General features: G+C 50.7%; 2 protein-coding genes across 2 annotated transcripts in view; one reads left to right on the forward strand and one right to left on the reverse strand.

Annotated features, from left to right (window-relative positions):
• The window catches only part of LOC119406500 (major facilitator superfamily domain-containing protein 4A), a 353,365-nt gene that overhangs the window by 101,838 nt on the left and 227,667 nt on the right, over nt 1-23,860 (forward strand). The gene's annotated exons all lie outside the window — the stretch shown is intronic.
• Nucleotides 1-23,860, reverse strand: part of LOC119372131 (uncharacterized) — a 125,333-nt gene that overhangs the window by 6,992 nt on the left and 94,481 nt on the right. Inside the window, exons 6-8 of the mRNA XM_037642595.2 lie at nt 23,623-23,835; nt 22,273-22,459; nt 1,387-3,886 (exon numbers count right to left, since the gene is read on the reverse strand). Of these exons, the coding sequence (XP_037498523.1) occupies nt 1,387-3,886; nt 22,273-22,459; nt 23,623-23,835 (2,900 nt within the window). The remainder of the gene's footprint in view (nt 1-1,386; nt 3,887-22,272; nt 22,460-23,622; nt 23,836-23,860) is intronic.

Raw genomic sequence — 23,860 nt, forward strand, 5'->3', positions numbered from 1 at the left:
TACGCCGTAAGAACGTAAAGTGCTTGTACGTAGCTATATGCTAAGCGTGTGCCCGGGGGCGGGGGGGTGGGGGATGACAGGGGTGGCGCGGCCGCCCCCCCCCCCTAGTCACATAAGAGGTAAGGGGGGGGGGGCGCAAAGTCTGCCCCATTCTTGTGACTTAATAGGAAGGGGGGGGGGCGCTGCGACGAACCTTCGCCTCCCCCCCCCCCCCCCCCACCCTTGCGCACCCCTATGGCTATAGGTCGGCAAATTCGTTCATGAGTCGACTCAGACTCAGATCGGGCTTTGAGTCTGAGTCAAGGTGTGTCTGCTTGAGTAACATATTCGTGAGTCTTGAGTCTGACGGAGTCCGGTTGAGAAAAATTTCGGTGAGTCTGAGTCCCAGTGAGTCCTAAGTGAAAAATACATTTCTCGAATGTGGCTGAGTAAGCTCGTTTTATTTTGACGACCTATGCTTGTTGCTGCCTCTGAATTGACTTAGGACAAGCGCGCCTCGTGTGTCTCTTCTCTTTTGACGGGTTTGATGCGAGAAGCAATGTCTGATCTTTCTGTCGGTGCACAAAAAACTCTCTTTTGCTACACGCCGTTCAGCTACCTATTTAGGCGCACAATCTCTTCATAGCTACCTAAAGCCAGCAGACCGGTCTACTGTAGACACTATGTCATTAGGCATTGTGCTGCGCAAAACAAACATGGACTAGAAGAGCACAAGGACGGGCGCATACTCGCAACTGGGTCTTATTAAGAAGGAAACGTATTTATATGTTAAAGTCTGCAAATTGATCGTTGGCACACATGCGAGAAACCCGTTTTAATTCTGATACAATATGAGCAAGGCATCACTTACACTATCACCTCTCGTTCGTCATAAAGGAAAGACACGATATGGCTTACCTAGTGCACGTAATTAGTGAGATCTCTTGTTTGCTATCTTTTTCGCTCTTCCGTCTCTGTCTCTAGCTGGAATGTAGCGAACTAGGCATGGTCTATGCAAGTCGACCCGCCTTTATTTTCGCTCGGGTTGTTCTGTCTTGCTTCAGCCATTAGGTTCTCTGTACGAATGCTGTCGCTGAATGTAACTTTAATGGAGCAGCTATTCACGAACCAGTGATGCCTTGCTGAGCCACTTTGTTTCTAGGGGGACAGTACAGCCAGAGCAGAACTAGAGAATAATGGTGTGATTGGCGAGTGCAAACGAAATGTGTTGGAAACTCAGCGTGTAGCATTAACAAGCAGACTGGAGTTCAAAGAGTGTGACTTTGTACAGTTCTTTCTGCAGGGTTATGCTCTTGCGTTGCCTGAGGAATAGTATGAATCGGGTACCCTCGGACACCAACTAAATAAAGTGAAACAGTTTCTTAAAGTATGAAAAAGTGTACTCACAGGAAGGGGTCGTAGACGTCTAGCACCTTCCTAGTGATGAACCGCGTCGTGTCGGAGTTTTGGCAGATGATTTTGGCCAACGAGGCCTTCCGTATCTGCGCCAGCTGGTCGGGCGTGAACCTCACCACGGCGTCGCCGTTCTCGTGCCAGAAGCGGTCGCAACGTCGAAGTCGCTGGAATTGGAAGCCCAGCAGGCAGCTGAACGTCGGTCCAACCACGGCACCGGCCAACGGGAACTCGGACAGTCCGCCCGTGAACACGTCCACGTCCTCAACGTCGCGGTACACTCCGGCGATGGCCCGCAGCGTCGTGCGCGGAATGTGGCCCTCCAGATCGGACCAGGAACGGGCTCGCGTCAGCCCGCAGAAAGCGCGGTAGTCGTTGTACGTCCTCAGTCCGTGGTCGCGACCCCGCTGAAGATTTATGGCCACCAGGTCGAGGCCGGAGAAGGGCACCGTCTTGGACTCGAACAGGTGGTTCGTCACCATCTCAGTCACGTGGTTATCGAAGTTCTCCATGGGCGTCGAGAGAAGACCTCGCAGCAGTTGGTCCAACCTATCCCTACGATAGAGGGTCTGGCTATTGAAGAACGCATCGGTGAGCTTGAGGCCTCCCAGCTCGTCATACGCGGGGCCTACTAACTTCAGCACCGGGGGCAGCAGCGTATGGCCGAAGCGGAAAGCGGCCGTCGCGAACTCGTTGAAGGATCCTACGTCACAGTTGGGGTCGTATCCAGTGTAGTAACCTTCGTCGAGTAGGTGCAAGCCCCAGCGACTCACTGATTCCCAGCCCAGCGTCCGCGGTATAAACTCCGAGTAGACGATCCGCTGATACATGGCACCCACGATGCGTCTCGCTTCTTCAAAGAGACGCTCATCGTTCCAGTGCGGGTTGAGGCTTTGAAGAGAGCGTGCCACACGGTTGTGTTCCCTCGACATGATGGTGTGCATGGAAGTGAGGCCGGGCTGCTCGCTGACGCGCGTGTCTCCGGCTATGAAGCACCGGCCGTTGGAGGAAATACAGTCGGCAGCGCCGTCCACTTCGGACAGCAGCGGCTTGAACTGCGCTCCGGCTGGATGTGCACTCATGTTAAGCTGCCCACCGCGGAAGAGCCTGAGCTCTTCCCTGGCGCAGTCGTCTGAACCGTACACGGTCGACAGATCCATGTATCCCGTCACTTGGTTTATCTGTTCTCTACTTCCGAGAGTCCTCTGCCCAGACATGGACCTAGTGAAGGGAAGGCACTGGGGGATGTTAGGGTTTTTCCGGCTGACGCTAGGGAAGTGCGGATCATTCTTAGGGATGGGAATGGGGAAGCACTCCTTATTGATTCGGCGGGGCGAGTCGCAAGCTCGGCATCGCAGCGTCTCCCCGTTGGGACCTTCGGCAAGAGGCGTGTGCGCAATGTCGTGGTCGACGAACTGTCCCAGCTGCATGAGCATCATGGTGTAGCGCTGGTGCGGGCGGCTGGAGTCTCCGTGGACCGCGAAGGAGACTAGTCGGGGACTAGGAAGTGCCGTTCCGGTGACACTTCGCGAGCGTGGCGCAGACACGCCGTCTTCGTACAGGCCTGGCAGAACTCTTCGGAAGCTGTGGCCCACTTTTCCCAGGTTGGGCCTCCTGAGGTTGTTACACCGGCCCGAAAGTGTCCTGAACGGAGTCCTTTGATCGCACGGACCGAGTGTCTCTTCTTCGCAGGCGGCCGGTTCCTCGAACTCTGAGGCGAACTTGGACAGATCGACTTGCCTGAGTGCCGGGATGACGTCTTGCCTGCTCTCGCCTTTTTTCATCGCCTTGAGCAGGCGCCTCGTCGCCAGCTCCAGGGCCTCGGACTGGTTATGTATACTCCTGGATCCCGCTGTGGCCCTCATGAACCCGCCTCTGCTGTTGAACCTGCCGAACTGGCCTCCCTGGGACGCCGCCAGGTCGGCTAAGGCGTCCTGCAGCACCGAGTCGGGTACGTTGAGCAGCCTCGAGCCTTCCTGCCAAGCGTCCAGGTCAACGTCCGTCAGGAGCCTGTCCTCGCACGACATGAGGTTGTTCAGCCACGGATCGGGAACCCTCATGGTGCGCGGCTGCACCACGCCTCCGCCTGACCTGAGGAACACGTTGTCGCAGAGGACCCGAGCGAGGCTGGTCTTTCGCAGCTCACGCAGCTGGTCCTCGGTGAATGAAGACGGCTGGTTGGCGTTCTCGAACCAGAACCTGTCGGAGACGCGCAGGTGCCGGAACTGGTGGGCGTAGATGCAGGCGAGCGTGGGACCGACTAGGCCGCCTTCCACGGGGGTCTCGGCGAGGGCGGCGGGCAGCAGGTCAACGTCGTGCACAGTGGGGTACAGCTGGCTCAGCCTGAACGCGGCGTCCGAGCTCATGACGCGCGACAGGCCGTCGAAGTCGTCGATGGTCCGCAAGCCGCAGAACTGGCGCCAGCGGGTGTAGCCCGCCAGGCCGTGGTCCCGTCCTTGCTGGATCGCCACAGCTGTCAAATCTATGCCGGCCTCTGCGAAAAGATAAATAGCGCAGGTGATAAGTGAGCGTCAAGCAATTCGCATATAGTTCGCCATCATATGCCGAATTAACAAGACCATGGTACTCAAAGGCTTATCTACCAAACGCCTTAAGCAAAGAGTGACCTCTGCGTGCCGGCCGGTTTGGCCTGTGTATACGCGCTCACACGGCAAAGGCACGGAATATACAGCACCTTCACTACAATTCACAACGTGTTCACCTTGCGACCCACGCAGCCGTGTCTCTTGTATCCGAATTAACCTTTCTACATAGCCCTTCCCAACAAATCACACCAACTCTTTCAGATCTCCCGAAAATACCCGAATGTGGAACTCCCAAATTGATTAAGCTTTACTGAAACTTTTGTTGGATATACATAAACAAAGAAAAAGTTACTGAGGATAAAAAGGAACCCCCAAGAGTCAGCAGGGACCAACGATTTTCATGAAAACACCGCGTACCTTTTCTTTGACAACCAAACCAAATTTTCCTTCGCCCAGTAATCGCATGCCTTATCGATGCACACTATCAATTTCTTGTACCGTGATCGCCGCACGTTCGTTCATGATGTCTTTTGAGCTATGCTGATGACTCAATGTCTTCGTAATCCCCGATGTCGCGCTTGTTGTAATTCCAGTATTGCCATATTGCCTTTAAGCACATTAGAACATCTCGCGGGCGATGAGTATTACTTTATTCAAGTGTTAAAGAGGCTTTCTCGTAATAGTAAACACGTTTTTGTATACCGTATTCAAAAAAGTGTATAGTAGAGCCCTTACAGCTGTGAATCTTAGATACGTGCTAGTTCACGTCTTATACCCTTCTAGTCGACTTCGTGGTCGCTGTTCGTCTTCTCCGTCATTACGTATTCATTGCGAGGGAAACCCAGCTTACGTAAATGCCATATGTGTTTTGACATGCGGACCTATTTTAGCGCGTGTGCAGCGGAGGGAATGATGTCGCGCATTTTAAGGAAACAGGTCACACACTCTGTGAACAACTCCGTTGCCGCGGAAGGCATCGCATCTCCGGTATATTCGTCGTTGCAAGTGTTGATGTACGGACGTCGCTACTTTCGTCGGTTGATTTCGCTGGGCGTGTTCCAACAGGGCGTGCTGCGCGTTTAACGCTGCTGAGCGAACATATTGCGTGGCAATACCTAGCCAAGCTCTGGTGCTCGACTTTACATGCACACAAACGTCATTTGTATATTTTATCAAGTCGAACGGGAATCTTAAGCTTGCTGTTTATGCCCAAGTGACATTGAATCCATGTCTCAATCGACAGTCGAAGAGATGCGACTTCTTTGTAGTTGGAAGAGTGGGGCAAACTTGGAACGCTGCCATCGGCCTGCAATGTGATCTTCCTTGCACATCAGAATGTGCTGTGTTAGGTAACCTCATAAGTATGGAAAGTGTTTCTGCAAACCGGAAAGAATGGGAGGGATGTGGGGTCTTATTGGTGGTCACAAACAAGGTGCAGTACGCATTTACGGTATTCGTTTCCGAGATATTCCCGTGAAACGCGAAACAAACAAACAAAAAAAGTCGAATGCGTGTTAGCGAGAAAAAAAAAAGGACAAGAAGCACGAGCCCTTGCACACGACAACAAAAGTACGTGTCTTAGTTGTCTTTCATTGCGATGGCAATTATATGGACAGTCTCGACGGGTTTTTGCCGTCGCCGTTGCCGTCATGTCCTTACGGTATTTTGTTTCACGCGAATACCCATTCAAAAATCACCGCCCAAGCACTCCGTACAGATGGTTAAGCGGCGATGCTGAAACCTGCAGCCCCGTTTTACAGGAGAGCTGTTATGGTCGAGGTTTGCCGTGCGTCGTAGATAGAAAATTACCATCATCATTAACCGGCACGCGCTCAATGACCGCTGGAGTATTCTGTACATATGATTAACAAGAGCAGCTGAAGCGTGCCCGCCAGCTCTGTTGTGAACCCAGCCTTGCGCAACTTAGTGCAAGCCGCGCTATTTTTTTTCCATCACTGAGTTAATCCCGACGGTTGATTAAAGTGTTTGCGTTCCTTAATAATGTTAAACTCACGTTTGGCTTGGCTTTATCACAGTCAGTGACGGCGCAGCCAAAGGCGCGCCTCGTTTTCTCTTTTATTATTTTCGCACGCGCTCCGCACTCTCACCTGCTCGTGTTCATATTTAGTGAACCGGTGATCAGTAGTGGGGCTTGCCCAATTTCTGTGGCACACACGCCCTAGGAGTTCTTGCGTACATGCGACAGACGAATTTTGCTTTCGCCTAACTTCGCTGTGAAATGAATGCCAGCTAACACAAACTATCCCACCTCACCGAAGCTCGTGTACGATGATATATTTTCTTAAATTTACAAGCAGCTTCCGAATCACCCGCTCTGTAAAGGAAAAACAGAGTGAGTGTGCGTCTTGCCTAAGCACGCCACCAAGTGCGTTGAACTCACTGTTCTCAGGGGACCGTAACTAGGCAAAAAAAAAAAAACACCGACCGCGGAGGCTGCACTTCCTTCGGCAATGCGTGGGAGTCCGTATCGACTGTTTACGCGCCCAAACACTGAGGGTGCATTATTGACATACGCGCTATAGCGTAAATAATGAAGGCGCGCATACATCTCGACGTAGCGCCAAAACCAAGCCGCCATGGCTTCCAGTACGGCATTGCCTGCCTTATAACTTATTCCGCTATGAGACGAAAATCGTCGCGCCTCGCACAGAAGCGGAGCAAGGAGTCGAGGCCCTGGATGGATCCGCTCCATTATTTGTGATCTCGGAGAAGCTTAGTTTGAAAAAACGTTTCCTTGAAGTTCCTTCAACGGCGACTTAGAAAGCTCCCAACTTCCGAATAAATCATCGTAAGATGGTACTTAACTATTTAGAAGCCGCTTTACGAGAGCTTCCTGGACGCACTGTCTTGAAGTTCTGGCTACTAAAGGCGAGTGCTCTATGCTATATCATAGGTTTGGACGTCATCAGGAGCTGAACGAGCGCGTAAAATGCGTCATAAAACTGGTATACAATGCACTAAGAGGTGAATATCATCATACACGTTTTCATGGACACTATCGTGGAGAAATCTTCCGGCGTCTAGCAGCCGCGACAACTTCTTTGCCCTCTAAGAATATAATAATATAATAATTGCCGAGGTTTAAAGTCCCGAAGCCACGATATGAATATGAGAGACGCCGTAGTGGAAGGCTCCGGAAATGTAGGCCGCCTCGGGTTCTCTAACGTGCACCTAAATCTAAGTACACGGGCCTCAAGTATTTTCGCCTCCATCGAAAATGCTTCTAAGAAGATAGAAGGCAAAGATGTGAGAATGTAGAGGGGAAAAAAACAGCACAGGAAATGGTGTCCAATGACAGAATGCGGCAGCCGACGAAGCTCTCCATCACTTCAGTCACACATGTTGTGAAGAAAGTTAGAGATAGCGGTGTGTGTGTGTGTGTGTGTGTGTGTGTGTGTGTGTGTGTGTGTGTGTGTGTGTGTGTGTGTGTGTGTGTGTGTGTGTGTGTGTGTGTGTGTGTGTGTGTGTGTGTGTGAGTACGTTTGCGTGTGTGTGTGTGTGAATACGTTTGCGTGTGTGTGTGTGTGTGCGTACGTTTGCGTGTGTGTGTGTGTGTGTGCGTGTGCGTGCGTGTGCGTGCGCGCGTGCGTGTGTCATCTAGATCCTGGTTTAGTCGCCCTGCGCCGTGTTACTACGAATGCCAACTTACCCGCTAACGTGGTTTGGCGCACGGCCAACTCAAAAACCGATCTCGCATCGCTTTTCGTTCACAACGTGTGGCCCGAAATTCAAGAAACGGAACGTTGGCCTGTTCTTGTTTCTTTGCAACAATCGGCATATAACGAAATTGGACACATAGGCGAACAACTCTAGATATACACAGATTTAGTCTTAGATTGAAGTACTACACTTGAAGAGCTGCCGAGCACGGCAGTATTGATGTAGCGATGACACAAGTTGGCATGAATTAAATGGACTCTGCATGCTCGCACAAGATAGGGTTAATTAGGGAGAAACGGGAGAGGTCTTCATCCTGCAGTCAACATACAATAGGCTGAGAATGATGATGATAATGATGACCAAGTGCTCGCTTTTAGTGCCCCTCTTAAAGCGCGATGAATTCTTTCGGCCGTATGACGAAACTCGGTGACGTGGCACTCCCGATATTTCTCTCTCTGGCAACACCGTGGAACTGTTTCTTGCATTTCGTATCACTTCACAGATTTCTTTTTTTTTTTCACAGTGCTTTGCACTTAAAGGCTTAGGGTGAAAATCGAAGCGGAAGATGGGGAAACGTGGCAAGGGAGGTCCCTAGCGAATTTTATTGCGTTGCTCTGCTTTCTCCTAGGGGTGATTTTTCCTGCACTACATTTTTCTTCGTTGTGGACAAAAGAGTCAGCAGTGTGCCGTAGGGCCCGGCGCGCTGAAGATCTGAGAATGCTGAAACAAAGGAGTTTCGCAAGGCTGCCGTTGCCATAGTTCTCTGTATACCACGTCTTTCTATCGAGAGCGCGAAAAGGAAAAAATAAACCTCATTTGCGCGTAATTTTTCGTGCGATTGCACGACTATGCAGTATACAGATTGCACGCCTGTGTGGCGTCCGCTAACGCAGCTCTTCGCGTTGTTGTACTGCGGTATCATTATAGCGTAAGGTGAAGTAGCGCACTTTCGACGGACTCAACGGGGACAAGAAAGACACGACACTCGCTAGTCGTGTCTGTGTAGCGAGTGTCGTGTCTTTCTTGTCCCCCTTTGCCCCCGTCAAATGTGAGCTACTTCACCATACGGTATAACGATCAGTCACCAACTAACCCAGCTCTTCAACCCTATTGTACTACAATATGGCGGCTGTGCTGACGTCCACGTAGCAGTTTAACTGCTGCGGGTAACTTGTTTCAACGTTCGTAAAGACGCGGCCGTGAGGTCATTGGCCGCCGCGCCAGAATAACGGCAGGAGTCACAGTCGTGCGCACGTACTCACCTCAGTCGGACTTGTGCCAACATTATTTAAAGGGACACTAAAGAGAAACAATGAATCGGTTTAGATCGATAAACTGTGCTCTGAAAACTCTAATGTCGTTAATTTCGCCATCGTAGGTTTATTAATAGAGAAGAAAATTAAGTACAAATTTTCATTTTTAAATTTCGCGCCGAAATCTCCCCGCGTGACGTCGCGGGTTTCAAAGTGTGTTTATCGTATTTTGGTGCCATTGGCTCAACAAAATTATCCCTCAGAGGACAATGTACTTCATTTTTACCGATCAGGAATTACGTAGGCCCTAGTAGGCGCCGTCAAAACATGTCACGCCACGGCGAATGGTGCGGAAACTTCAAGGTGGCGTCGCCACCCACGTTTTGTTTTTGCGCGTTTTCTGGCTTACTAAGCTTCTTCTCGCAGCAAGCGTGGTGTTTTTAGTATCGTGAAAGGGTACTTTACTAATACGAGAGAAATCGTTTTTTGCTCTTTAGTCTCCCTTTAAAGAGCAGGGTTATTGGCCACGCAGGTTTTTTGGCAACAATGGCCAGCAACAACTCCTGATGTTGCATTCCAAGAACTGTTTACTTCCCACCTTTCCCCGCGGAAAGCCGGGAACCAATGGCAGGCCGTTGTGAGAATGACGTCATCGCTTCACTTTCATTTTTGCATTGACTGTGACGCTTGTTTCCTTTCGGATACGACCGACGGAGGGATGGGAGGGGGGATGTGGCGTAGCTTGGCCACCCACAAAGGAGAACCCACGTGCTAATGGCTGATTGATCTGACGTCACGGACACAGCTTCCCACAGTTCTGCCACGTGGTGTCTTGAATGGCGTCACCGCAAGCCGTAGGTACGCTGGCCCCCTTTGGTTCTGAAGAAGAAATCACAGCTCGGTGACAGCGAGAAAGTGAATGAAAAGCGGCAAAAGGACGAGCGTGTATCTTATAGTTCAGCCCATTACGCCGACTCACCCTGCGCCACAGAAACCTGATTTTGGTTTCTCTCGGAAGTTGCACTACATGCCCGAGACGATCTCGCGCTCTGCTGTCGTTCTTCTTTTTTTTTTTTTCCTTCTTTGCGGCGTCTCGAGATGGTGAAGCAACGGAGGCGAGTGTCGGGAGGTGAGGTCGTCGCGAAACGCAGAACACGCAGGAATGCATTTGCAATACCCCGTGCGTCGCTACAAGTAGCCCGCGCGTCACTGCACGGCTGACGAGGTCGTCTCCCTGCACGCCCAAGATGTAAGCTGCAGAACCGTTTGTCTTCGATGCTCGTGTACTCATCGTGAGGGCCGTTCCCTGCCTCGTTGCGTCACAATTCGCTGAGGAGCAGGTGGCAGGAGTACGCGTTTCCCGCGTGGCGTACTGTGAACGACCTGACAGACACCGACGTATGGGCGCGACTACCGCGTCTATGCGAGACGCGTGCCCGTGCACGCACGCACACACTGCACGTCCCACCGGGTCGACCGTAATCGTTGATGGATCGTCGCGGTCTCGCGTCCCAGACGAGACCAGGCTGTGCAACGCGATCTCGAAACGTGAGGCAACGATGCCTCGTTGTCTCATATGGGAGTGCGAGGTAGCGCGTATGCGGATTTAGGACTTCTCGATCTCGCTCAGAGCGCGAGTCTTTTTTTGTCAGGAGTCTCTCTTTTGACGTCACAAAAGGGAGGTTGACGTCAGAGGGAGGGCATGATGTCATAAAGAGGGAGTCGCTTGCTGCTGACATCGACCACTGCAGGCTTTTTGTGCCTTAAACTAAGACATCACATTGCCTAAGACGACTAGAAGGCGAAAGCCATCTTATATTTCTTTCAAGTCGATTCATTGGTCCTCCCCCGCTCCCTTCCGAACTTTCCGCACCTAACGTGGTTTTGCACTGCCTCGGAGATCGGTCCACTTTAGACCTAGCGACGATGTCATGATCTTGGCAATCTGTGACGTCACGATGACATCGGGACGGCACATTATGACGTCATCACGGAAGGATGATATATTGCATCCCTCCTGCTGACGCCGCCGACGGTGAATTTCGCGTTTGACGAGGCATCTGAGGCTTTCACCTTAATAATGACTCGGCTTCTACGTGCAAACACCAGGTTATGATTATGAGACCCTTCGTAGTGGAGGGCTCCAGAAAAGTGTGCCTGTAACTGTCAGATCCTGAAAGATGGGAGTTTTAGCACAATAACAACTTAGTGATATATCGGGACGGTAGTCGAGGCTATTTATGTGTGAACCTGCAGGTAATAAAGTTGAGTAGGCGACTCAGTGATTGCAAACATCGCCTGAAGCTATCGTTAGTATATTATAGGGCAGCGATGTATGAAAACACAAATATGCAGCGTCATAGGCGCAGAGTCACCTGTTCGAGAGCCGGCAGAACGCGCACCTTGCCGGAAGGAAACATACGCACATATTTTAACACTTCGTTCCCTGCAGCGCTTGAGAACACTACACTGTAGCAGCAGATACATGGCTTATCTTTTAAAGCTATAAATTGCGACAAGGAACAAGTTAAACAGGGAGCACTGCTTTTTTGCTTGTGGTACGCGTCTATTTGTTTGCAGGCAGGTAAAATATCTGTGCCAGAAACGAGGGGCGTAGGTACTGGGAGAAAGGGTGGGGAGGGAGCGATGGCCTGGCCATAAACCTTAACGTCATGGATTCCCGGTAGTATTTATTCCAGTCTTGCAGTCTATAATGTTGGTTGGAATGAATATTGCCCAAAGGAACTTCGACGTTTTGAGCCCCTCTCCCCGCAGGCTCGTGTGCATCCGTCTTTGAGGAGGAAATGCCGCAGACTTGTAAAGTTGTATCCGACTATATCAGTATTTCTTCCTCCTTAGCCCTACCAGTGACGTCATACTTTGCGATCCCGCTTAGGTCACGTGACTCTCCCCCACGCGACGGCTACAGGAAGTCGCTCTATCTCGCTGCTTAGGGAATGAAAACGCGCGGCGGCGCACCGGGTCGCCTGCGTTACGTGCGTCGTGCAACGAACGGCGTCTCCCGGCGTTTCAGACGGCGTGGCGGCGCCACGAGGCGCCGAAAATTGCGCCGCTCGCCCGCAGTAAGCGGCGCGGAGAGGAGGAGCGAATGAAGATGCGGCTCGCCACTGCGTCGCGCCGCCGAGAGGGGCGAGAGAGATCGATGATCGAGAAACGATGACACGGGAACACGGGCGGTGTGCGCGCAGCCCGGAGAGGAAAACTCGATTCGGCAGGCGTCTCGCTTTCGTTTCGCACCCCACTGCCTCGTTTCACCGCTTTGTCGTCACATGGGGCTGCTTCACGACGCGAAAGCGAGCGAGATACGCTCCCTTCGGCGCCCAGACATGCGAGTCACGCGGTTAATCGAGCTTCACCCGGGCGCGCTGTCGTGGATTGACGGCGGAGGTTCATTAACGAGCAGCGAAAGAGTCTCGTAATGACTCAAGGTGGCTTACGACTTCGCGGAATGTCTTAGCTGTCTGGGTCGTCTGGGTGGCGCGAATTGCGTCGTTCCGAGGGCTTTGCCCGCTGTTGTCGGAGCCGTAGCGGTCTTGCGTTGCTCTAAACAGGCTAACCGCCCATTAGCGTATGTGACCTGCCGATCCGTTTCAGAACAAGAACGACCGTTTTCCGATATTTCCATAATTCGCGTTCAGCGCTACTCACATGTGCGGGTCGCTTATCCAAGGTAAGAAAGGCAGAGCGCAGGGCGTTCTCGGCTGTTTCAGGTGTGCGCGTCAGCTTTAATGTTCACTCTCCCACTGAACGATGTTGGCCAGGCATGCGCGAGTGTATGTATACTAGATGAATAGGGCGTGTTCTTTGAGGACATGGCGAGGAAGGGGGTAATTTTGAGGGTACAGGCATACGGCGTCCGCGAAACGTAGGCAGTCAGCATACTGTGCGCCCATTTAGTAAATGGACCGTTTCACTTATCCTTCATCGCTAATGGCGGTTGAAGGGTTTGGGGTTGTCTGTAGAAAGCACATAGATCGCGTGAGTGCGGGCGACTGCTCTCAACGTGGCATGAAAGATATCATTGATCACAGGCGCAGCTTTCGCATTTTGTCCAGAAAGGGGCGACATAGACGGCGCCGGCGATGGAGGGTGCTGTCTCTACAAATCCGTCATTGCTGTGTAACGAAAGCTCGAATTATAAGATATACGCAATGTTCCTTCCAGCGGTATACCACATGCGCAGCACAAAACGCAGCCGCTAATCAGGGCTGATATGTAATGAGGCCCGAAAGTGAGCTCCTTATAGTTTCTGCCTCCACCTCCCCCCCACCCCCCCCTTTCGCCTTGTCCTTTCCGTAATTGACGCCTCTGTCAACGACGCAAATTGTAGCTGGAAGCATCAGCGTACGCAAAATAAATTATTGTGGGTGGTGGTGTAGTTCGTGCATCGTAACTTATTTTAGCGCACACTGACACACGGACACAGAAAAGAAGGGTACACCACAAGCGCTACTATCAACTGAAGGTTTTATTCAGAAAAGGAACATATATATATCAAAGTAGTCACCCTTTGCCCATGCGCACCGTCGTAGTTTCAAATCCATGTCATCGTACCGTATCTCATGTGTTAATTATCCGCTTTAGCAGTGACACTTCTTTTTCGAAAATTGTCACTGACGGGTGGCTGATACATGATGATTGCCTAATGTTGATGTGAAATGCCTCCGCAATCTCTCGTGCGGTGCGATCATGGTGCTTAAACAAAATGATTGTATTTGAAAAGCGCGCCTCGCAACCACACTTTGCACAGTGTAAGGCCAAATGCGTTAGCGGCCTGCCCTTTAAAGATGACTGGTGCTCCCTTAGGCGAATATTTATGCAGCGACCAGTCTGCCCCACGTACACTCGTCCGCATGTGAGAGGAATACAGTAAACAAGGTTAAACGCACATGGAACAAAACAGACCTTGTGCTTAATCTTGCAAGTTTGTGCGCCTCCTCGTCCTACATCTTCCAGCTTCTTCTTAACCATGGGGCACAGCTTGGCTAGTTTATTCTTGGCCGTGAAAACAACATTTAGCCCATACCTATGGGCGGCCTTTTTAATTCGGTGTGACAGCGCATGTACGTAGGGTATCACCGCTACTCTGCCCCGTTCCTGTTCCTGCTGTTGATCTTGGCTGCCTTTTATGTGCTTAATAAGGCGCCTGCAACTTTCCTGCAAAACAGACTCGGGAAAGCCGGCGTGTTTTAGCCTAATAACTTGCTCCCTGAAACTCTCCTGTGCCAAATGATGACACGACTTGGTAACAGCGGATTTTAGACAGGATGTGGCCACTCCGTTTTTTATTACCTTGGAATGGAAGGAGTGGTAGCTCAGAAGGGGTTTTTGTGATCGGGGAGCGTACTTAAAGCATAAATGGTCGGCTGAAAAATATAGCATAAGGTCTAAAAACTGCAAGGTGTTTTGAACAGGTACCTCGTAGGTGAATTTCAGCCCTCCTCCTTTTGCCTCAAAGGCTACCAGAACATCCTGCACAAACGTATCTAATGGCACATTGCTGCCCAGTACCAAGTAATCATCTACGAAGCGGAATACCGTATTGGCAACCCCATGTAGAACTGGCAGTAAATCACGGTCCATTCTACTCAAAAAAATGTCACTCAGTACGGGTGCAACTTTTGATCCGATACAGACTCCAGATTTTTGAATAAACAGCTTATCCTTGAAGTCAACGAAGGTGTGGTTCAAGTAAAAACTGAGCAGCTCTAGGAAGCTTTCCACTGTAATACCACAGTTGTTCCTAAAAACAATTTCATCGTTATCCTTTACAATGCAGTCTGCAACCCGCGCCATCAAAAGATCATGCGGGAGAGAGTAAAACAAGTCTTCTATATCTATACTTATTCCGTAGCAATTGGTGCAATCAGAATTCGAAAAGTAATCAGTTACTGCAGCTGAGTTACGTACGGAAAACGGGTCAGGGATCTTCAAAGATCCAAGGTGTTTTTGAAGGTACGTGGAGACTGCCTTTTGCCATGTACCTCGCTCCGAAACAATCGAGCGAAAGGGTATCCCTGGCTTGTGAGTCTTGGCGGCAAAAAACAGATTCAATGTGGATCGGGTTTCCTTCCTGACGGAGGCAGTTAGACCTGCCAAATTCCACCGATTGCACATTTCGAGAATGCGTGATTTTGCCTTGGTTGCATTATCACGTACTTCCCTGAAGTTCTTGCGGACGGCTGTTAACGCCTTTTCCGCAAACATGGACTGGTCAAGAACCACAAAGTGGCCTTCCTTGTCCGATTCAAGGAGATGTGCACCTTTTTTTGCCAACGCGGCAGATAACCGTCCCAAAGAGGCTCTTCCTTTCTCTAGCGGACCCGCCCTGATAACGGCATCAACACCCTCGGAAACAAAACGATCCCTGTCCGTATCCGCTACATACCTCGCTGCATTTCGCGTCATGGCCAAACATTCCACGGTACCCATAGAAGAATCTAAACAGAACTTAGGTCCAAGTTTCAGCACATCTCGTTCACGTTCACTCAAGGGTACGTCCCCTAACACCAGAAGTTTTCCTTCCGGAGGCACATCCTTCTTAGGAGCCTGCAGGGTTGGACGGACATTGTTCCACACTAACTCCGTAAGACTGTCAACATGCGTTGTCCACTTTTGTAACTTCCACAGGTTCAGCTTACCCGTGGTAGGGTTCACGCAGGCCGCTCTTAGACAATCCCTGAAGTGCCGCACTTGTGTCCTGCACTCACCCCGAACCATCTTGCACAGCCGCGTGGTATGGGTTGCCGAAGGGGGGAGGAACCCACACAGTCCTTGCAGCTCGGGTGGACACAATTTTTTCCTTAGGTGCCATCCATAAACTCTCGCCTTGCACTCACATAGGGCGATGACGCATTTGGCCTTACACTGTGCAAAGTGTGGTTGCGAGGCGCGCTTTTCAAATACAATCATTTTGTTTAAGCACCATGATCGCACCGCACGAGAGATTGCGGAGGCATTTCACATCAACATTAGGCAATCATCATGTATCAGCCACCCGTCAGTGACAATTTTCGAAAAAGAAGTGTCACTGCTAAAGCGGATAATTAACACATGAGATACGGTACGATGACATGGATTTGAAACTACGACGGTGCGCATGGGCAAAGGGTGACTACTTTGATATATATATGTTCCTTTTCTGAATAAAACCTTCAGTTGATAGTAGCGCTTGTGGTGTACCCTTCTTTTCTGTGTCCGTGTGTCAGTGTGCGCTAAAATAAGTTACGATGCACTCATACCAACTAGCTCGTCTTTCAGTATTACTTCAGTGTAGTTCGTGACTGTTCCTTCGCGACGTATTCATTTCGGTGATGTGTTCATTTCGTGACGTTGCTCTTTCTGTAGTTGCAACACAATAGCACTGCGTTGCGTTTTTTGTCATTGCTGTTCTCTAGCGCGCGCGTGCGCTACACAAACGTGAAGAACGGGAGACGGAACACTTCGTGCACCAACCGCAACGCACAGTGCAGAGGTCAGACGTCTTGGAACGGAAATAGCCACTCCCCCGTCGTTCCATCTTCCTTCCTTCCTCCAACGTCCGTGTCGGCATAGTGAAACGCAGGAAAAGCCGGCTGTCTTCGAGACATGCGTTGCTGAACATTACAGCACCGTTCATACGCTGTCATGGCGACGCTTCGCTCTTACCTGGCGTCTACTGCGTTCATCTGTCTGTACACGGAGGCCAGTCTCTGCAGCAGTGCTGCTCAACGTGAGTTGTACCGGGCGCGCTTCGCTCGCCGCTGTTTTAGCCGCTGCGAGTGGTCTTCATCGGTGGCAGTGACGACCCGGGGGCCATCGCTGACGACCCGGAAGTTGTCTTCCGTGACGTCCCGCCTCAGTCGTGCCGACCAGACTGACTATTAGCGCCGTTCCGGTTCAGACCACTTCGGTTTGTCTCTCGCTAACTCTAATGAACGTTGACTTGCGATCACTCGCCCCACTGTGAATACACAACGTCTAAATCGCTTGCGTCAGCAGAGTGTATTCTTGCCGCAGCTACCGAATGTTTGACGGTAGTGTATTCCGACCAACGCCGTGACGTTATTCATGCAGCCCTCTCCGATTGAAGAGGTTTCGTTCGTGGCTATTTCGCCCGGTTTTTAGGCGATAGACTTAGATGCCTCATCAAACGCCAAAACTGACCGTCGGCGTCCCGCGATATCGGCGCCAACACGAGTGATGATGATGATGATGCAAACTTTATTGGGGTCCAGAGAAGACGCAGGGGAGACCCCGCGCCACCCGGCTAGTCCCACGTAGGGACCGCCAAGCCGAGCTTGGCGGCCCGTTCGCGGGCACTCTGGACGGCCAGGGTTTGGTCATGGAGTTCTGGGCTGCGCAAGAGCGCTGCCCACCTGTCCTCGCTGAAGACGGAGCCGATGGCTTCACATTCCCATAACACATGGTTCAATGTTGCTAATTGTCCACAGGCAGGGCAGTCCGCACTGGCATACCGTTCAGGGTATATTGCATGAAGAACCGCAGGGTTAGGATACGCACGGGCTTGTAATAGTCTAAGGGTAACTTCTCTCGCCCTACACAAGGCAGGGTGTGGGAGGGGGAATACCCGTCTTGACAGATAGAAATGTTTAGTTATCTCGTTGAACGTCAGCAAGGGTTCCCAGCGAGGCAGGGGGACTGCGGAGGCGGCGCGGTCAGTAAGTCCTCGCGCGGCCTCGTGCGCGCCCTCGTTAGGGTTGGAGCCCTCAGTCGACCCAAGGTGAGCGGGAAACCAAGTGATAGAATGGGGAGTTATGCTTTTGACGCTTTGGAGAATGCGGAGGGCCTGAGGGGCGACCATCCCGGTTTCGTAAGCCTTGATAGCTGCCTTGGAATCGCTGTATATTGACTCTCTGCGACTATCTAGCATAGCCAACGCGATTGCAACCTGTTCGGCTACCACGGGCTTCGATGCGCGTACCGTAGCGGAGCAAATGAGCCTGGAATTTGAGTCGACTATGGAGACAGCGAATGCCTCGTGTAGGACATATGCCGCAGCATCTACGAAGCTTGCCTCAGTGTGCTCGCTACGGACATGTGCGAGCAGAGCTCTACCCCTAGCCCGACGTCGACCGACGTTGTGTGCGGGGTGCATATTGCGGGGAACGGGTGCGATGTGCAGTTGAGACCTGATGTCTCTGGGAATCTGCACGACGTCGGGGCACTGGTCAACAGAGCTGAGGCCCATTTCGTCGAGTATCTTGCGGCCGGATTTGGTTCCGGAAAGCCTGAGCAGCTGTGAGCGCTCTTGCGCCTCGATTATCTCTTCGAGTGTGTTGTGAACTCCAACCTTGAACAGGTTTTCGGTGCGAGTGCTTACAGGCAAGCCTAGGGCGAGCTTGAAAACCTTTCTGATGAGGGAATCGAGCTTGCTCCTCTCTGCAACGAGCCAGTTATACATGGCCGCCGAGTACGAAAGGTGGCAGAGCACAAAAGCATGTATAATGCGGATGAGGTTGTCTTCCTTGATTCCCCGGTGTCTGTTGGCAATCCTCCGGATGAGGCCGAGAGCACTCTCCGTCTTGGCAGTGATCCGCCTGAGTGCGGTTCCGTTGGCACCGTTAGACTCGATATACATCCCCAGTATTCGGAGCGAGTCCACTCTGGGCACTGGGGACCCGTCACCAGTGAAAAGCCGTATTTCGCTTTCGGACGCAGGTTTCCAGTCACGGTGGCCGCCGCCTCTGGGTCTTTTCTTGTAGAGCAGTAGTTCAGATTTCGATGGAGAACACGAGTGATGGAAAAATCATAATCATTTGATGATATGAACCATATGACGTCACTGTGACGTTGTCACATGACACCGTCGCTTGGTGAAAGGTGGGCCGATCACGCAGGCAGTGCAAAACAAGGTGAGGTGCTGAACGTTGGCAAGGTCTGCTATCCTGGAGGCAGTGAGCAAAACCACGTTAGGCGCATAAAGCTCTCGGAGGGTGGCGGACATCGACTCAGAAGAATAAAATGGCTTTCGCTTTCGAGTCGTCCTAGGCAATTGCATAAGGGACCAAGGAGTCCGCCTTATAAGGGAGGCTGAGAGTTTTTTTCATGGTCGGCGGTTGGTGGACGGGTCTCTTCAACGCTGAGGAAAAGGCGCTCGCACGAAGCGCGTGTGCTGTCAGCGTTCTTTACCGTAGCTGTACGCGAGAAAAGGAATTAGACGTGAGCGTAATTCTCACAGATTTCACTATATATAGAAAGGCTCGAAACAACCGGGACTAGTGCGAAGGTTCTCAAGATAGGCAGTGGAGAGTAATGGGAACACATTACCAATGAATTCTCAGCGCATTAACAGACTAGGACAAAGAACACGTATGACACACGTGTCCTCTTTGTCCTTGTCTGTTTGTCCACTTAGAATTTATTGGTCAGGTCATACGCCCAAACCGCCACAATTGTGAGCGCATAACTCGGTTGTGTTCACGATGAAACTGAGGAAGTTGCTTTTGTACGTGTTGTTAGACAGATTCTTTGTTTCCCGGCGCAGTTGTATTCACCCGAATCGTTGTTACCAGTATTCGATAAACTTCCGTGTGCTCGCAATCTCTGTGTGACTTAATTCTGTTTTGCGATCCTCGTAAGCGTATGTGTAGTAATAAATGTTGTGTTCAGTTGTGTAGGCATTAATCGTCTGTGAGAAAATACATTTTTCTAAACACTGTCCACCACAGTATCACGAATTTTAGACTTGAGTCCAGGGGCGGATCCAGGTGCCTACATTGTGGGGGGGGGGGGGGGGGAGATGCCGAGAGAGGTAGAGGGTGGGGACAAGGTTCTCGTTCCCCCTTTTGGGCAGTGGTACCCGAAGCAACCTGACAAGGGAGGCGGATGACAAGCACTGATACGGGTGGGGGCTGACACAGGCTTTGGAGGGGGGGGGGGGGCGATCGCCCCTACCGCCCCCCTCTGTATTCGCCACTGCTAGAGTCACGATATTTGTCAGAGACAGCCTACCACTCTCACACAGTAGACTGCATAGTACTTTAAATTGTGAAACATTTCTTTTGCAAACACAGATTTTGTCTTGAAAGCTTGCAGCTTGCTCATAGTAGAGCCCACAGTGCCGCAAATCGTCTTCTCCTTTTTCAAAATCTTTCAGCTACGGTAATCAGTGTTGTGTTTGAACGATCAGCTTACTGTACAGGTTCACATTACCGCTATCCCATAGTAGCGTTCTCAGTGCTCTAAACTGTTTACCTTTTTTTTTTTCTGAACACTTCACAGTCGCTTCGGGTGTTGGCAGGTGACGAGAAGTATCAGGGATAGTTTACCGCTAGCCCGTCGTGAAGCACATAATACTCTACATCGTGTTCATTTTTTTACACAATTAAACAACTGTCTTCCTCTGCGGCGTAAGACAGTCGTTATAGAAACAGCTGCAGAAAGCTCTCCCGTAGTAGCATACAGTACTCAAAATCCTTTACATTTTCTATAAACACATAACTGTCCGTAGCATATCGCGCTCAGTCGCTAACCTTCTCGCTAAACAAAATTCTGTCATCTGAAGTCAATTTTTGCCGTGCCCGTTCGTTCTACTGTGCATATGAGGACAACTTAGCGCTCTCCCATAGTAGTTTGTGGTTCTCTAATACATCCCCAATCTTTCTCGACACACTTGAAGAGTGAGATGCCAACTGAGCTGGTAATAAAAGCGGATTTCTGCTCTCCCATAGTATAGTAAATGTGGTGTTTTAGTTCGCCTCCGTTTTTCGTTGTAGACATAGTACGAAATACATCTGCCCTTATTTGCATTGTATAGGGACAGCTGTATAGAACTCTCCTGTAGCAGAGCACTTAGTACGCCATAAGAAAAAAAAATAACAGTCCCTTCGCTTTTTTTTTTGTTAGTTGTGACTTACCACGAGTATGACTCTCTTTAAAGAGACACGCAAACTCTCTTTTGCAAATCACTATACTCTCATGGGAGAGTCGTGTGACCTAGAAGAGAGTTAACGCACCTCTTTAAAGAGAGTCATATACGTGGCAAGTCAGGACTGTCCGATAAGAGTAACACATGCCTTTTTCTTTTTTTTCTTAGAGTGTGCTATAATTTGCGCTCCTGTTTTTCTAAGCACCAACACGGTTCTTTCTGAGCATATAAGCGAATAATCGGGGATACCGGCATGTGCAGTTAAGGGAGAGGTAGTTTTGGGTCGCCTGGATGTTTAGGTGCTTTGGTGACGGATGCTGTGGCGAAGTATTCGGGAACACGGAGGAAGGAATAATTCTCGATAAGGACAGCCCTCCTCTTTTAACCGCTCCCTACCTCTGTGGCCGCTGCAGGTGGAGGCTCTAGCTCCCGTTACAGATATACTCGTTAAGAAAGAGAAAAGAGACAACCACCCGTTTGTAGCACGAAGCCACAAGGAAATCCATACGGATTTCTCAGAAATAAAGCCTCACAGTTGCCGAAAAATTCGTCCTGGTCCGGGGATCGAACCCGGGACCAACGCCTATCCGGGGCGGTCGCTCTACCAATTGAGCTAACCAGGAAGCTAGCAATTGGCAATCCGCCACCTTGCGGGTTTCCGCAGAACTGATTTGCAAGATATACTCGTTAACGATTCCAGCTGTTCTCTAAGGAAGTGCACAAATGAACTACAAACACTACCTAAATGTCCTCACTGCAACGAACACCCGTCTTGAAACCAGGCCCGTAACCGGGAGCCCAAATTTTCAATTTTGCTTGCGTATGATACATGCACACATACAAACGCACACACGAACATACATAAAGTATGGTTGACCCCCCCCCCCCCCCCCCTCGAAATGGCTATGTCCCTGCTTGAAACACACAGTTCCAGTAATAAACCGAAATGGTTTCGGTTATTCGCTAGCATTGGCAGTCGTCGTTGATGACCTCTCAGAGAGTTTCGCGTTACGATTTGCGTACGAGCTATACGGAATCGATACGAATTAGAGACGAAGGCCGCGTCGTTACTGGCGGACTCCTGCCATAAGGCACGTAGATTTACTCGAGTAAGCCCGTATGTGCGAAAATTTTTGCTTCCGCAATGTGGCAGCGCTGCAGCAATGTGCGACACGTGTATTGCAATATATACGTTCACATTCAAGTAGCAACGCCCATTCACGTTCGGGAATAGCGGCTGCACCTCGTGGAACGAGTCAAGAAAATGGCGGTGACACGGTACCGCCGTTTACTTCACGCGTTCCACAATCCGTCATTGGAGGCTATCGCAGCACAGGGGCGCAACACGTGAAGCTATTAACATATATGGCTGAAGTTCAGAAGAAGATAGAAGCTTAAGGAGATGAAAAATTCATGAACACGGGGTGTCGCTGGAGCCGACGTTTCGGCAAGGGGGCCATGTCTTCTTCAAGGCTGTAACTGCTACAAAACTTCACGCGGCGGGGCTCACCTCTGTTGGAAGAGGCGAACATGTCCTGGGTGACGTGTCGCGAGACGAAGTTGTCCATCTTCTGGGCGTGCTGCATCAGTGCGCCGGCTGCGATCTGCTTGAGCCGGGAGTACAGCTCCTGGGGCTTGAACGCCGTCTCCGGCAGGCTGCCCAGACGCTGGAAGCGGCCAGGGTCGAACAGCTCAACCTGCGCACGCAGTTGGGGCACAAACTTAGTCTTAAGTGGTGGCTTTGGGCAATCCAGCATTTGGGGCCTACTCCTTCTTTTTGTTTTTCTGGAGGGACACTATTTGTAACATTAAAGGCTCATTCACACCTGCGACTAGCAACGGTCGCGCGACCGTTTGCGACTGGCGGTCAAAAAGCGATTCGAAGCGACCGATTTTCACACCTGCGAGCGACCTATGTGCGTCGCCACATAGAATTCACGTCTGCTCGTATGCAGCTCGCATTGCCGTTGCCCCGTAAAATAGGTTGACGTCCTGTTCCTGCGCATCTGATTGGTTCAGAGGTTTGCGACTGCAGTCGCGCGACTGAAAAATCGAGCAGCGAGAGACTGAGTCAAAGCAGTCGCTTTGCGACCAAAACGGCCGTTTGCGACCGTTTGCGACCAGTCGCTTTGCGACTAACTTAGTCGCGCAATCGTTGCTAGTCGTCGGAGTGAACGAGCCTTAATAGCGGGAAATCGCAGGGCACGGAGAGTTTAGGAACACACGTGCAATGCTGACAAACAACCGTGCAGATCTATTGCAGAAGCGTATACATGCCCCGTTATTTTATTAAAAATACATGTATTCAGTTAAAACGCAGCGCTTGAGATATGTTTCCGTTTGTCTTTTGCTCTTCTCGTCAACTTTGTGATTTAACGCCAGCAACATTGATCTCTCCTTGTTTTGCTACGTGATAGATACAGTACTCACGGATTGAAACGCGACATATTTTTTTTTTTTTAGTATAACGACTGCAACGAGCAACTGCACGTTGCTCGTAGCAGTCGCAGCAAATTTGGTTGCTAAAGGTAATGTTGACTCTGTTATAAGTGTTCGAGTCAAAATTACGCGATATGATGCGAACTGTCAACGATCGAAACGAAAGTACGTAGACTACTTAGCCCTAAATTTTCACGTTTCAGTCCGTGACTACTATACATTGTTTACGCTTTCATGGCTTTATGTTCGTTATAACCAAGCTGCTGTAAAACCACGCGCAGCCATTCAAAACAATGTTAGTAATATCGCTATTTTCGATGACTTCGTTATAAACAGGTTACCGTTGTAAAGAGGTTACGCCGGAAATAACCTGCATAGGCACTTTTCTTTTTTTTTTTTCAAATGTGGTCGCGCCTTGTACCTGTGCGGGTGCAGCGGAGGTCATGGCCCAAACACCGGCTGCCGCCATGACGTTGGTGACTCCCGGCAGGCGCCGGGCGTCGTATCCCCGGAAGTAACCCTGGTTCTCGAGCCGCAGTCCGAACCGCTCGACGACTTCCGGTCCCAGCAGCGCCGGTAGGAACTCGTTGTACGTGATGAACTGCATCTCGGCACCCACGATGCGGCGAGCCTCCTGCGAGTTCCCCCGCGAGAATTAT

This window comes from Rhipicephalus sanguineus, chromosome 10 (genome assembly GCF_013339695.2).
Source record: "Rhipicephalus sanguineus isolate Rsan-2018 chromosome 10, BIME_Rsan_1.4, whole genome shotgun sequence".
In the NCBI taxonomy this organism is placed as follows: domain Eukaryota; kingdom Metazoa; phylum Arthropoda; class Arachnida; order Ixodida; family Ixodidae; genus Rhipicephalus; species Rhipicephalus sanguineus.